Source organism: Anabrus simplex, chromosome 1 (assembly GCF_040414725.1).
Source record: "Anabrus simplex isolate iqAnaSimp1 chromosome 1, ASM4041472v1, whole genome shotgun sequence".
NCBI classification, from domain to species: Eukaryota; Metazoa; Arthropoda; class Insecta; order Orthoptera; family Tettigoniidae; genus Anabrus; species Anabrus simplex.
In genome coordinates this window covers 324,744,801-324,761,679 of record NC_090265.1, presented here as the reverse complement: position 1 = coordinate 324,761,679, position 16,879 = coordinate 324,744,801, and the positions used below count along the sequence as shown (strand labels likewise).

Below are 16,879 nucleotides of genomic sequence, written 5' to 3'. Positions count from 1 at the left end.
ATACAGTACAGGATTTTTGAACCTGTAACATTAGAATGCAAGGAGTGGAGTAACCTTATCTCTTTATTAGTGTCAAGCCACCTAACATCATCTGCTCATTTCTTGCGTTGGAGTTGGGCAGCTGTTTCCTAGCATTAATTATTTTGTGTGCAATAACTGAAAATACGAGGTCCATATGATTTAAAAATACTGAAACCTCTGATGGAGGACTATCTTAATACTTATTTTTGAATCATTTCAGAGAGTTCAAGGTTCTCTCTGAATGAATGAACATTTGGACTTTTTTAGTCACCACGCATATTGAGTCACCCGTGTCCTTTTCCACACATTTTTATTATTGCTGCGCGACTCCAGCTGTGATCTCACTAGCTTTCAGATGAGTAGCTGTCAGCCTTACTTTTAGAACAAAGACTTCATGATAGCTAGAAAATCTCCTGTAATCTGTTGAGAACACTGGAAAATATTTTCCAAAGATATTACAATATCTGAGAAAATATTCGGCGATCGCAAAATGAACACTGCAGAAAAACTACAATTTTTCAGCAGTCACGTTATGTTACATGTGATAATTATTACATGATTAATATTATTCCAGTCACGTTATGGGCAAGCTCCTGCCACCGTAGAATTTTTCGGGCGTGCTACTGAAATGGTTAAGGTTCTGTGAATAACTAAGGAATGTGGCTGTTGTATCTTCATGTTTATTACTGCCTGTATCATTATCTTTTGCTTACATTAAGTCGAAAGAGCAATAATACTCCCTTAGTTTGCATAAGATTGCATTCAGTGTCTGCTTGAAAGTGTTTTAGATATAGGATCAGAAGTAAGTAAGCGAAAATGAACATTGTTAAACATTGAATGCACTTGCAGAGGTAACCAAACCCCAAGCAGAAATGTAACTGTCTGTGTTGAGAAGGCGATACTTGTCATCTGAGTTGAAGCTCATCATCCGAGGCAAATGGATTAATTCACAGAATATCACAGAAAATCAGTTCACAAAATTTCTCTGCATGATGTAATAACTGGTTTACGGTGTACTAAAGGAAGAAGAATGAGGCCCAGATTTTCTTGAATAGTTGTCTTATCATAATCATTGTCATAATTTCCCCATATCCAGATTCTGCTGGGTTGGAGCATTTATGACACTTCTCCACCTTTCTCTCTTCTTCATTCATCTTCCATCATTTTGTCCCAGTCCAGGCTTCTTCTTCATGCACTCCTCTATTGAATCGATCCACCTTGTTCTAGGTCTCTCACTCTCTTTCCCTCATACTTCATCTCCATTGTTGTTTTGGTATTCTGTTCTCCTCCATCCTCTTACAAGTCCAGACCATCTTAGCTTATTCAGATTTTCTATTCTGACTTCATTTCTAACATCTTTCTCATTCTGTCTTTCCTTCTTAGGTATTTTATTTTGCTGGCTTGAATTCTACTCTCCTCCTTACTTATCATTGATCAGGTCTCAGCCGCATACGTCAGTATGGGTGCATAATTCATTTTGTATATTATCGCTTTACACTTCCTTGGTACTCCCTTATTCCAGACAAGAACACTGTGGTAGAATGCATTACTCTATTGCTCTCTGTTGCTGATCACCATGTCCAGCCTTGTATTCTGCATTTATTCACTACCTAGGTATTCGAGACTGTTTACAATTTCAAGGCTTTGACCACCAATTTTCACAATACCTTTCCCTTGTCTTTCTCCTCTTGATATCACCATGGTCTTGGTTTTCTCTTCACTAATTTTAATACGGTACCTTAAATTTCTATTTTCTCATTCAGTGCACGAAGTTGTTCTTGACCTTTTTTGCTGTTCATTCCCCAGACCACAAAATTGTCTGCAAATTGTAATAACTTCATCTCACTATTCCACATGCTTCCTTTGTCTCCTTTACAGTTTCATCCATAAGCATTAGAAACAAAAGAGGTGACAGCACACTCCCCTGTCTTAGTCCAGTTTCATTTCTAATCCATTCTGTCTTTCCAAACGGAGTCTGTATACTGCTGACACAGTTTTTGTACATTGCTTGCACCATTTCTACCATTTGTGTCCCCAGTCTCTGTTAGACCGTTTCCCACAACTTCTCCCTGGAAACACTATTATATGCCTTTGTTAAATCTAAGAATGTCATGACCAGTTCCTTTCCATATTCCCAATTCTTTTCCATGAATTGCCTCATGCTGAAGATTGGGTCCACTGTAAATCTACCTCTTTTAAAGCCATACCATTCCTCTTGCAACTCTCCTTCTACGTTTCATATTATTCTCTTCTCTTCTCTGATTTTTCTTTCAATTATTTTTGCTACTTAAGAGTGTGTTTCCTCTATAGTTATAACACACTTTTTGTCCCGTTTCTTAAAGCCTGGTGTTTTTATTTCCTTTCCCCACTCTTCTGGCACACATTTCTGCTTCCATATGCACTTGAACAACCTGTACACTCATTGTAGTCCAACAGGTCCAGCAGCCTTTATCATTTCCACACTAATTTTATCCATCCCTGGTGCCTTCCCCATTTTCATTTTACAGACTGCTAATTCCATCTCTAACATAGTTATATCATCTTCTGCCGTTGAGTCATCACACCGTATTACTAGTCTCCTCTGCACAGTTTCTCACATTCAACAGCTCATATCAAAATACTCCTTCTATCTTCTCTTAATTTCTTCTGGATGTCTTATCAACCCTCCACCTTCCTCTTTCATCAGCTTTATATTAACTCATTCCATGGTTTCCCATTTTCACACCAGGCAAATGATGGGACTATATCTTAATTAATACCATGGCCATTTCCTTCTCATTCCTCCCCTCTTTCCTATCCCAGCATCGCTGTAAGACCTGTCTGTGTTGGTGCGATGTAAAGCAAATTGTAATTAAAAAATGTAAAAAAGAAATTAAATCCTTCTTTCCTGTAGCTTCGTATAATTCCCTACAGCATTCTTTTACTGCCAGCTCAATCTGTTTCAATCTTTTGTGTAAATTCTTCCCATTTCTTCTTCTTTTCAGTTTCTTATATTTCCTTCCATTATCAAGATATTTCCTTTTGATTTCTTCTTTTTATCTCTGTTTCATTCTTGCCACGTTTTCTTCTTTACTTTCACTTCTCTCACTTTCTCATTCCATCCTGGTGTCTTTTTTTCTTTCACTCTCATCGATGTTCTGCCACAGTTACTCTTTGCCATACTTTTACAAATGCCCTTTTGATATTCAACCATTCATCTTCCACATTTCCTTCTTCAGTAACTGGAATGCAATGTTTCAGTCTCTCCAGAAATTCTTCCTGTACATTCTTATCTTTTAATTTTCGCACTTTTATTTTGCTATCTCTTATCTCCTATAATTTTTCCATTTTCCCCACTCTTATTTTTGCCATCATATCTCTATGATCTCCATTAATTGCTTCTCCTGGTAAAGCTCTTACATCCATCATCTGTCTGCAAATTGTCCTTTCCACCAGAAAGTAATCAATTACTGATTTTATTCTTCTGTCACTCCAGCCCTATCTTGCAATTTTCCTGCTGTTTTCCTTCCAAAATCATATGTTGCCCACAGTCGTTCCATTTCCCTCTCAAAACTGAAGTAGATTCTGTCATTCCTTTTCCCATATCCATATGGTCTAATTACCTCTTCCTTTCCTTGTCTTTCTTTTCCCAGCTTTGCATTTCTCCCATTATAATCATTTCCACATCAGTTATCTTCTTCCTTTTATTTCTCCACGAATTCCTCAATACCCTCCTCTTTGTTCCCTGTCTGTGGTGCATACACTAGTTTGAAGTCCTTCACTTCGTTCCTCATTCTCAGTCTAATTTTCGTTATCCTGTCGCTGATGTACACCCCACCACCACTCCTGTATAGTGTATATCTTTTCCTCATTCTCTTCTTTCCTATCTCCTTCCAGTTAATTCTGCCCAACACCATCAATTTTATACCATATATTTTTAATAAAATCTACCACTACTTCTGCCTTTCCTGTCAGGGTCATAAGGTTGATTATACCCACCTTCATGTTGCTGGCTACTGGTCGCCCATTTTTCACTATTTCCCCAATGCCCAAGGAACCATGTGTCGCTTGCAGGGTACGGCCTAACCTTCTCTGAGACAAGTTCAGAAGTACCATATCATCTGTAGGCAATTATTACAGTGGGGTCGCCACTCCCAGGGGCATTTTATACATACTGCCAAGTGTAACTTTAGGCCGCTCCTCAGGAGTACAGATGCCTTTTGCAATCGCTTCACTGAAGTCCTGATGTCATTGATAGGAGAAAGTTCTTCAGTTTTATATTCCATAGAGACTTGGGTTCTCTTCTGCCATCTAAACCGTTGACCACGTTCCCATTTTTGGTGATTTTGTGTGTCATTTCCTGCACAGAGGCTTCACCTGACCTCCAAAGGAAGAGCTCCTCCACCTGTAGCTGTTGGTCCCCCCTTTGGGTGTGAAGTTCGGTAATGGCCACTTTACCCTTAGCCAGACAGTCAAAGGTAGTACCGTTACCCACTATATCACCTACAAATTGTACCAAATGCATTATTACTATTACTGTCATCATCATCATCATCATCATCTATTGATTACAATTCAAACTCAGTTGTTAAAGAACTATACTCAGTCAGTGGTCACTACAGAGTTTGCGATCACCGGGCGAGTTGGCCGTGCGCGTAGAGGCGCGCGGCTGTGAGCTTGCATCCGGGAGATAGTAGGTTCGAATCCCACTATCGGCAGCCCTGAAAATGGTTTTCCGTGGTTTCCCATTTTCACACCAGGCAAATGCTGGGGCTGTACCTTAATTAAGGCCACGGCCGCTTCCTTCCAACTCCTAGGCCTTCCTATCCCATCGTCGTCATAAGACCTATCTGTGTCGGTGCGACGTAAAGCCCATAGCAAAAAAAAAAAAAGAGTTTGCGATCTGTATCTGTATCTGGGCTCACCAGGTTTAACTAAAAATTTCCTGTTAAAATCCTAAAATACTTCTCTTCATCCTTGCATCCTCCTTCCATCCTCAGTGAGACTCTTTTTTTCAGTTTGAAAATTCAAGGAAGTTTTGATGTGTTGATTTAGGGATTGTAGCTGTTGTTTTCTTTCTTTCAAGGTTTCCAATATGTGGACCACATAGTCCGTTGTGACAATGATCGTGCTGAATATCACAAGGATGAAGATAGTGGACGTTTAAGTGTAGTTGTGCCTTTGGATGTACCTCATGCTGGGACTGACTGGGTTACTGTGGTGTACTCTTTTGTGTGCAAAAACAGCTGTCCTGTTGGTATGAATCGGCGTGCTACTGCTATTATTTTTACACTGGAAAGACCCAAGTAAGTATATTTAAATGTCTGTACTTCACATTTACAATTGGAAAAATATTTATTCAGAAGCATCAGATTGATTTATAATGTGGTTAATACTACTCATACACCGGGCGAGTTGGCCGTGCGCATAGAGGCGTGTGGCTGTGAACTTGCATCCGGGAGATCGTGGGTTCGAATCCCACTGCCGGCAGCCCTGAAGATGGTTTTCCGTGGTTTCCCATTTTCACACGAGGCAAATGCTGGGGCTGTACCTTAATTAAGGCCACGGCCGCTTCCTTCCAACTCCTAGGCCTTTCCTATCCCATGGTCGCCATAAGACCTATCTGTATTGGTGCAACGTAAAGCCCCTAGCAAAAAAAAAAAAAAAGATACTACTCATGCTTTTACCCACGTGCTAACTCACGTTCCACATTAGGATTGAGTCTCCATCATTGGTATGTCCAATAAAGAGGTGCACTATCAACTAAACACTATCGAACTAGTCGATAATCTTAATTCTCATAACAGTAGACTACTGTAAATCACAAAGCAAGCCAACTGAATTCAGTCACACTCCCGTCACTGCAGCACAGAATTGAATGAAAGTATTGGTTGATGGTCGCTTTGTATATTTTTGATAGCTGTAAAGGGTTTTCAGCATCTTGCTACGTTTTCTTTATTTTCACTGTACATTTATTTACACTGCTTGACAAATATATTAAAGTACCAGGAGGGAAGAAGGAAACAAAATGAAACTTCACTTGTTGAGAGGGTATGTGATGTTATTTCAGTAATTACACAATCGAGTCAAATTTACAAAGAGCATGGTAATATGAGCCCACTTATCAGTATGACATTGCACCCCTTTGGCCTGGACGCATACACTGATTCGATTGGGAAGGGTGTCATAAGGCCATTGTTATCTTCTCCTGAGGCAAGCTGGCCCACAACTATTGTAACTGGTACTGGCACTGGGACGGAGTTGACGTCCGAGGTGGTCCCACACATGTTCTATCGGAGACATATCTGGGAGTCATGCTGGCCACGGAAATATCTCAATATCACGCAGACAGTTCATAGAGACAAGTGCCATGTGTGGACGGGCATTGACCTGTTGAAAAATGGCACCATGATAGTTGCATGAGAGGTAACACATAAGGATGTCTGTGACGTACCGTTGTGCAGTTAGAGTTCCTGCAATCACTGAACTGAAGTCATACCCGATGGCTCCCCATACTATGATGCCAGGAGTAATACCTCTGTGCCTCACCAAAACATTAGAAGAATAGGACCTCTTCCCAGGTCATCGCCATACTCGCAAACAGTCATCGTGCATAGTAGTGCAAAACCACAATTCATCGCTGAACACAATGCGACACCATTCATCATCAGTCCATGCTTCTCTGTCATGGCACCATGCTAACAAAAGCAGCCCTTTGTGTTGTGGTGTTAGCGGCAGCCCACGCATGAGACGGTAATTTCTTAGTCCGGCTGCTGCTGCTAGTCTCGAACCAATGGTGTAGGATGACAGAATATTACAGGGAGTTCATTACTTGTTCTCGGATGGCAGGTGCAGGTGTGAGAGGTTACAATGTGCTTGGTGCACAATACGGCGATCCTTTCGTGTTGTGGTCAGGCGTGGTCGACTGGAAACTTGACGACGAGTATGTCTACCCTCACGTTCCCTTGCAGTCGAACGTTGGGCACTGTCACATTCGAATGCCCGGATGTTGCACAATTCAACCAGCCGGCCAAATGGAGACCCACAATGAGGCCCCTTTCAAACTCTGTCAAATGTTAATAACGTTGTCTCACACGAGTATGTGGCATCTTCGCATTCTTCACAGTGATTGCTCAATATCTGATGCTGTTCACACCCCTTGTTCACACCAGCTTAGTAACAAAAATAAACACGAATAACACTAATGCACTCTGGTGGCCGTTCTACTTGTCACAGAGAATTGCAATTCTATAGGTGGGCCGGCGTAAGTTTGCACATGACAGCTGTGCAAAATGTTGGTCACACTGCAGTAGTGCACGAAGCGATGTTGCCGCCATAACAACAGCTGATTGCACGACATTAGATTTTAGAAACATGGGACACTTTTTTTTTTTCATCACGATGATACACAATCCAGATTAAATCGGCCGACAACAATTGCACTTTCAACATACCGATTAAGTTTACAATAAAATATATCCTCACACAAAACGATATGAGATAAATCTACTACGAAGTTCTTTTTATCGCGATGTTAGAAAATACAGAAGAAATCGGCAAACAAGAATCTAACTTTAAATACACCAATAAATGTTACAATAATATACACCGGTGCTAACACGAAAGTTTTCGAGTAAAATCTATTAAATTTACGAAAATTCAGAAACGTTATTCTTCTTACCTTATTCACATTGGTAGAGGCTGTATACCCTCCAGATCACTGCCATCACAACAGTCGCCTTCGTTGTCGTCATTGTCCAGGCAGATCATCAACTCCTGACAGTCACTGACGATGCCCTCTATTGCCATTGCCGAGTTAATTAATGTTGCGACATGGCTAAAATTCTTCCTCCACGAAGCCGCATTCACCAGAGCAATACCCTCCCAGAGTAGTCTTTCCTCTTCAGTAATTTTGAAGGACTTGTTATTTGTTTCACTTCACTCTGTACCAACTCAATAGGGTTGAAGTGACAGTGGTACGGCGGCAATCGAACAACCTCGTGTCCTTGTTCCTTTGCTACCTCTTCGACTACATATGTTGGTGAAACCGGTTTGTTTTGTTTCACCATTGCTTATAAGACTAATTTAGTCATACCTATATACGTTGGGATATTTCTTGCCTGTAGCCATTCCACTAATAGTTCTTTACGAGCGCTCGAAGTGGGGGTCTTATCCATTATTACGGAGTGGTAAGGTGCATTGTCCATAACAATGACAGAAGGGCCTTTGAGCTGTTGCAGGAGCTTCTTAAATCAATCTAAACACCGCGAACATGGTCCATATCTTTGTGATAACCACCTTCCACAAAACCACTGGATGAACCTGCGGGCGCTTTATTAATCTGGAGCCCCTCCAAGTCTGTTGATTACCGGAGCTTTTAGGACTGTCATCAGGTCAAGATTTAGCAGTACACTGCCCAGCATTCTTCCACGTCTCATTCAACATATTACATTGTGGAGATCCGTACTGGTAAGTTTATTCAGAAAAATATTCCTAGCTATCACGTTGTGCGACTTTTCAAGCAGCACTTTTCTTCCATTTAGATTTATATATCTGAAACCTTTGACTTGCAGAACCAATTTTATGGAAGTATTACCCCCAGAGGAAAGCTTTTCCTGGCTAATGAAGACTAGTAACTTTCGCCACAATAGGGTATTCCTTCCTGCTGTAATAATAGTACACGTGTCTCGTATTGCATCAGCCTAGAAAGAATCAAATCCTGTTACAGGAGATGGCTTAATTTGTTTCTTTCGTGGAGTGTTAAGAAATAAGTCCGTACTATCAGCCCCGTTTCTACTACTGCTATGTTCCCCAGTCCCTTTCTCCTTCAGTTCCTGGAGGTTAACACCTTTCTGAATAACAGTGCGCTTTGGAAGCCCTAATGTTTCATTTGTACGTTGCACAACTTTAACTGCAGGAACAGAGGGACAACCATGTATGCGTATGAATACCCTCTCCTTCTCGTAAAACTTGCAAGTTGCCCGCACTAATTCACATGCCTGACAATTAAGGGGCACTCCTCGGCGCAGAGGATTATCACTTCGCGGTTCATCACTATGTTGTTGTTTCCATGACATCGCACTACACTCGTTACAAAAAAACTTCACAATTATCTCACAAAGAAAACACCACTTTTTTCATCGCGCGAATCACACCTGACCACGTGCTAGTGACGACAGACAAGCGGCAACACCTCAATACGGAAGTCAAAGTAGTTATAGATGGCACCACTATAATGAAACCATATTAACAACAAACACCAAATGAAAGTAGTTCATCTTTATTTTGCAGCTCGCTTAATCATTATATTTTCTTTTAAATGCTCGTGTTTCTGTAAGTAAATAAAAAGATTATACGCACTGTACCAAATTAAATACGAACTAGTATGTATAAAATGTATAACTGTATCTGACATAAAAAGTAGTGGATTGGTCGTTCTGACTAACGAGTGATGTTCCTCAATTTTTTTTTCAAGCAGTGTGCAGTAAAACCTTGATGCATCGTATTTTAAGGTGGAGTGGGAATGACGATGGATGCAGGAAAACGATAAATGTGGGTGACATATAAAATAGGGGGGAAGCAAAATAATAAAATATGGGTACTGTGTTTGGACATTTTTCGTCATGTAGTAATAATAATAATAATAATAATAATAATAATATTGATGATGGCGTGTGGCCTCCGAAGCCGGGTGCAGATCTTTTGAGTTATCTCGCATGATAGACGATCTACACGCTGACAAAAATGTGGTTCTACCTAAGAAGAATCCTAATGCGTAAGTCGGCGCACACCCACAGCCCCCGAACTGTCGGAATTAACCAACAGAAGTTAAAATTCCCGACCCGATTGTGACCTCTTGAATTGAAGGCCAACATGTGCTAACCATTTAGCCATGGAGCCGAACATGCTCATACTATACATAACGGTATCAAACCATTGCAGTCATGATATACATGATGAAAATAAAAAACACAACTTTTACGTCGTTACGTTTCACTTTTCCTTACATCTTGAAGTAATTGGAAAACCTTCAAGGTCAGTTCTCTTATTGCAAATTAATGATATACGTGGATATTACAGCAATAACCTGTATTTTGGTAAAGATTCTGTAGACCCTTAGCGAACGATAGGTTAGAGATCCCACATAGTGTGTCTGGGATGAATGATGTCAGAGAGGTTCGAAATTCAACATGGCGTGCCTTGGACGATGTCATGGCGGTCTAAGCGATGCTGTCAACTTAGGAATTAGTTTCAAGACCAGGCAAGTGGAGAGGTTATTGGTCTGGCTTGGTTAGGTCCGGGTTGTAACAAGACAACTGGGCGGGGAGGCAACAAAGTGGTCAACAGGCCTCTAGCTTCCCACACACATCAAAAGGTACGACGAGATTAATAACCCTGTGACTAATTAAAACGTACCTCATGCACCCCGTGACTACTTTAAACTGCACGATTTTCTTATTTTTAACTAAACTGGCAGCCCTAGCCAACCAATAGCAACACAGAAAATGGTGGCAAATTTGAGTTTTACAGTGCCTCCGTTTTAATTCTCATAAATAAGAATACTTCTAGGGGCTGGTTAGGGGGTTGAGGAGAAGCGTTGGTGCCAGGAGGCTCGTTGTGGGGTTGCGCGTGAATAACGTGTGCACAGCACGCCAGCGTATGAGATCCTTGCTCAAGACTAGTAATTCGTACTCGCTCGTACATTTTTCGCATAACAGGTTGCCGCTATTACCGTATTTACTCGAATAATCCCCACCATCGAATAATGCCCGCACCCTCATTTTAGAAAGGCTCATTTTGAAAAAAATGAAACGAACTAAAATTCCTTCCATCGGAAGAGTAACTTAGGCATAAACAAATATTTTGTATCACTCCGTGAGGTCAACGTGGACTTTACGCAAATATCACTGCTATGAAATATATTTTCCATGAAAATGAGCAAGTAGGTCTATTTACGTGACGGGTATTTCATTAATCTGAACTTGCAATAGGCTCTATTCCCTGTAGATGGGAAGATTCATTGTCTCTTGCATCACTAGAATCCTCTCCTAAATTACTTACAAGTTCTTCACACTCCACGTCTAACGCCCGTAGGCGGCTGGAATATCTAATTGAAAGGTAAAATCACAGCGACAAGTAATATGATTAAGATTATGCGGTTACGTGAATGATGTTGATCCATGAATATCACTGTAATATTTGTCACGTAGTATTTGTCACAAATTGATTTTACTCAAATAAAGTCTCATATCGGAGGTTGATTAAGAAATTTTTTGAGTGACATACAATGTGTAGGCTATAATTGGTTTTTCTTATTCCCTTTGTTAATGCTTTCTGCCACCAAGTTCAATAACAATTCACTCTCTTAGAAAGTCATATTAGGCTTCTTTCTCCGTTTCTGCTCAATAGCGGACATAATTTATGCAAATTATTTGCATACCCCGAATGGAATTAAAAAACTTGTTTACAATTCGATAGTGGCGGCAGCACGTAGTCATTTGTTTTTTGTACGTCAGTATGAAAAGATGCTGTTCAAACTGAGATTGAAATGAAAACTTAATTTTGGTAAACCGAGATGATAAATTCTGTGGTGAATACAAAAGTGAGCGTTATTTGAAATAATGACATATCCAAGTTTTGGAAATCTAAGATAACAGCAAACGTTACCGACGTTGGTGAATACAGGCCTAAAACACTTCTCACACGTGGTCTCTTTTTTACTGGACAGTAACACAACCGATGGTGGATAATTCTTTTCGTGCAATGTAAACACTTGAAATAGACACACCGGCAAAATCTGATGTTAGTTTTGCGATACAGTAAAACCTTGTTAATTCGAAGTCTTTGTAATACAGAAATCGGACTTCCAATGTGATTTCGAATTAACAGCCATCTTGTAATTCAGAAATGCCAACCCTCACCAGTTTTTGCGGATTCTGCTTTTCCGCGTACTGCCTGCTACGTGATATTGTGGCTTTCCTTAAAACGCTGAATACAAAAGAATTACGATTTCACTCCATTTTTAACTGTGAAATACACTGAAGTGAAAGCTACCCCTGCACTTTCCGGAGGACGCATTCTATCATGACGTGGATTAATTTTGAATTTAAATTACTCTGTAAAATACGGTACTATAAAAAAAAATGTAAAGTCAGTTTAGAATTAAAAGTCTGAATTGTTTTCTGTTTAAATATGGCATATGGGGACAGTTTTCTTCCATCTACGGTTGCACAAAGCATAACTGTACACTCAGCATCGAAAACTAGGTGAGCCAGGAGCGTGTTGGCAACCTTAACGCAAATAAAACCTGCACCCCAATTTCGTGCCTCGAATTTTTTTAAAAATATGCGGGGATTATTCACATAAATACGGTATGTGCTAGAGTATTCAGCTGTCTCTTTAAATTCAAAAAACTTTTGCGTATATTTGTCTTACGTTTGATCGATCCATGCGGGGAAAATTGTGGCCGAGGACAAATTTTTTGACGATCGATGTGATAAAATGATAGTTCGAGGAACGATAGATGCAGGAAAATTTAACATTGATTTATATGGAACATTTTTGGGACCAAATAAATTGAACGATGGATACGGGAAAATGACAGTTCCAGGAATGATTCATCGTGGTTCTACTGTGTAGTAATTAAGTTATTCATAAATTAGGCATAACTACAACAGTAATCTGGAAAACAATAGTGTGTTTGGCTATTATCATGTCCTGGTGAGCTAGATTGTGTACTACAGCCAGGGACGCTATGATGGTCGAGCACCCCTCAGAATTTTTGTGTGGGTGCCTGTCATCCCTATAAACAGGGAGAAGAAAATTTCTAAAAAAAAGGATAACACGAGAAAAATTGTGGAATTTTAATTTTTCATTGTATTTCTTAAATGAAAGTAGGATCTGAGTATTTTTCATATAGCCAAGAGGAGAGATATAAAGTTTTGTTTGGGCAGAGACTTTATCAGGGATGAAAACATGCTTTGTAATTTTTTTCTCGATGGGCAGACATTTCCTCTCACGTCAGCACATGCAAGCACCCCCTCTCGATTCCGTTACCGGGTGAGTTGGCCATGCGGTTAAGGGTGCTTAGTTGTGAACTTGTATCCGGGAGATAGTGGGTTCGAACCCCACTGTTGGGAGCCTGAAGATGGTTTTTTGTTGTTTCCCATTTTCACACCAGGCAAATGCTGGGGCTGTACCTTAAGGCCACAGCCGCTTCCTTCCCACTCCTAAGCATTTCCCATCTCATTGTCACTGTAAGACCTATCTGTGTCGGCGTGACGTATAATAACTTACAAAAAGGAAAATAAAAACTCTGTGAGTTGTGCTCGGTGCTACTCTCTAGCAGAACATGTACGAAAGTCCGGGGAGCATTCAATCATTCATAGTTCTTTGTGTCACAGCTACCTGCTACCGCTCTTCTATTGACTTCTCTGTGAAGTGTAATTTAGTTTAATTTTTGTTTTCATTCATGGTGACATTGTTGTAAAGTTTCTATAAATAGTGTATTTTTGTAACACTGGATAAATTCATTGTTCACTCGACAATGAAAAGAGGTTATTAGGCTACTGTGTCATCATCAGAGAGTGTTTCAGGTGACCTGGATTCAACTACTGCACCTAAATAAACAACGAAAAATTGTGCTGGTGGGCACTCTTTTCAAACAGTGGAATGACAAATGTAATTGGATCTTACGCTACGAGAAGCATGATAAAGTGTTTAATTCTGTATGTATAGAATTAATTTCTTCCAGAGGAATGTTTGCAATAAAGAAAAAGACTGTAAAAGCATTCATGGAAGTCAGGTTTTCTTCTCAAAACGAAGCCTTACAAAGATTCACTTCTCATAAGAAATCTGATTTTCATACGTCTTGCTGTATTAGAAAAAGTGTAAGTGATAAAGATGTGAACGTTCAGTCTTTGATCTTTAAAGGTTAAGACAGGGAAATGAAACGTGCATGAGTAGCTCTCTCAACACACTGACAACGGATCCTAGAGATATTAGTGCGGCCAGTGGTGGTTGACTGACCCCAAAAATCTCCGTTTTTACGCACAGGCATCATTTGTAACTTGTTGTGTTATCTCTGTTGGCTAAATTATTAGCTACTTGCATTCCTGTCAGAGAGTAGTGGGATAGTGAATGTTAGTGTCGAAATATTTCTCCACTTGTACGATCTTTATAGGCATGAAAACTATCGATGTGCAGAGTATTCTTATGCAGCAAGAATCATTGTACAAGATGGCGTGTCAAGGGTAACGAGCCTGGTGACAAAAAATATTTCAGTATTGATATGCAGATTCTTATTCCAAAGTGCCAAGTGAAATGAAGAGTTAAAAAAAGTGATGTGATTTTGGGCCATTGACATATGTAGTGGTTTGATTATAAGTATGGATTATATAATAAAGTGGGCACTTGTGGGATAAAGAGTTCTCATAAAGGTGTGTAACAGGTAATATAGCTGGGCTAAGTTTTGAAAAGGAGAAAACACCCCTACTGAACTTGTCATGCTTCAACACGTAGGGTCGAAATAGTTATAATAGAACAAATTTTATTATAGCCAAGTTGATTAAAGTGACACTCAAATTTTGAAACTGCAAAGCCTAAACTTAAGTTACATTAGAAGGTGGAAAAAAACCACCTGAAATTAGACCATGAAACATCAACTACAAAGCTGTATTGTCTTTGCAACGCTTAAGAGACTTTCAAGGACAATACCATCCTGGATTCAATGTTACACACCAAGCATATGTTTGTGAGATCGGGATATAATACCAAATATTCATCAATCAGCAGAGTAACGCAAAAGCAGTGCTGGTGATCCAGAGTAAACCGTGGTAGGTACAGGTTTGAGAAAAGGAAAAAGATTAAAAGAAAATAAGAACAGGCACACCTTTCTCAGCAATAAAACCAACAATATATTGTATTTTGAAAGATTTTCAGTAAAATGACCAAACATAGCCTGTTTTTATCCTTTCATAATTTTCCACTACAATAAACATCTTTCAAATGAATGCTTTGATTAAAATACCCGTAGCAGACAAATCTTAGTAATCGTTATCATTTACTTAAACAGAAGTATAAAAAAATTTTCACACTTTTAGTATTTGCAAAAAGGTTTTAATTGAATAGGAGACAAAAGTTGTTGATCGTTATTACCTATTTTGACAGCAGTATAAAATTTTAATAAAATAGAATAGACCACTTCAGGATCATGACTAGAGTTATCTCAAATGAATATAACAACAAAGCTTTTATATCGTTATCGAAAGAAATGTGGCACTAAGCACAAATATAATAAAAGCTGTAGCAAAGATTGCTTTCTTAGCTTAGATACCTAACAGGCTACCATGGTAAAATACAAAGAACACCAGGGTTACACATAGTCTTTCTATAGACATGAAATATACCATGAAATATTACAATAAGAATATTAATTCTAAAGAAAAACAAGGAAGTGGGTGAGGAAAAGGGAAGGAGAGTATGGCTGTTGGTTTTTCCTCTTTTTTAAAATTTTTTAAAGTACGTATGGTGCACCAAAATAAGGTACACAGTGTTCCCTAAAGCACTGTCATTTGATTTTCCCAGTTCTTAGTTCAAAAAAAACATGTTACTTGTATAACATAAAAAAGGGTTAATACTAACTAGCCAAGTTTTAATATTTTCCATGTAAAATAGGACTTGTTGTTTTAAAAACTGGTTAAATGGTAAAAAGTAGATTCTTTTATCAATTTTACATGATTCTATTGTACATAAGGTATACCAAATCATAGACTTTGCCAATTATATATAAAAAATAATTTTAGATGCACTAAATAATATTGTATTTTTCAAAAAAGACATGTTATTTGTATAGTACAATGGGCTTATGCTATTTAGCTATATTTTTAATGTTTTTCATGTAAGAATAGGACTTGCTATTGCATATTTTTAAATTTTTGAATGTTCCTTGCTATAAAAAAACTCAATGGCTGATGATGGCATAGTGGATTGCCGAAACCGGTCCCAAAGATGTATTTTATGATAAGTTAAATAAATATGTGATGTTCTAAATAGACCATTACGATAACGTATTGAATAGGTGGAACCTTTAGCTTTACTAAGCATTGTAAAATCTTGAGTCAATACGGACAAAAAATGACGTTTTTAATACTAAATAAATCTTAGTCCATGGCATAACAAAATATATAGGACAAGATCAAGCACAGCTTCAAACTATTATGCCAAAAAATCTTTGAGAAAATGGCATATAATAATGCATTTTGGTGATGGCATGAAGTTAGAATTGCTACAACTGGCTGAAGGCCAAAGTAAAAGTTCCAGTATAACCTTGAGAGATAGAACAAAATATTGCTCACACATCAGGACGTTGACTAGCACAGCTGTACGAGCAGACCAGCCACATCAAAGTGAATTTGCTCCCTCCACACACAAGGTTCCTTGCTCGATGCCTGACTGGCGAGCTGGGCAATCACACTCACTTATATACTGGAATAGCAAGTCAGCAGAGAAAGGTCGAGAAGGATAGGTGACATGGCAAGATGATGTAAAACAGAGCAGGTAAGGGAGAGAGCAACGTACAGTACACAAACAACATGGCGAGGAGACAGAGTTGTTTAAAGTGGAAATAAACGGAGCAACAGCTAGCAGTCGATGACAGCCAATGAAGCCGGAGAACAGGTAGACAGATATGCCATATTTTACGGTGAGGGTATGTTGTACATAGACTAATAGTTGGAAACAACGTCTGTGTATTTTGTTGAGTGACAGTGATTCCAATAGTGATAATGAGGTAGAAGTTTACTTGTGTTGGGTACTAACAGTGGCTACACAAAGGATAATCCAGCCATACATTTGGAACTGTTTGAAGGTCAGCCAGCCC

At 39.1% G+C, this 16,879-nt stretch overlaps 1 protein-coding gene across 2 annotated transcripts in view; it reads left to right on the top strand.

Annotated features, from left to right (window-relative positions):
- The window catches only part of LOC136865600 (cellular tumor antigen p53), a 273,055-nt gene that overhangs the window by 113,812 nt on the left and 142,364 nt on the right, over window positions 1-16,879 (top strand). For both annotated transcript variants that reach the window (XM_067142419.2, XM_067142418.2), the window contains exon 6: window positions 5,087-5,306. In XM_067142419.2, coding sequence (XP_066998520.1) covers window positions 5,087-5,306 — 220 coding nt within the window. The remainder of the gene's footprint in view (window positions 1-5,086; window positions 5,307-16,879) is intronic.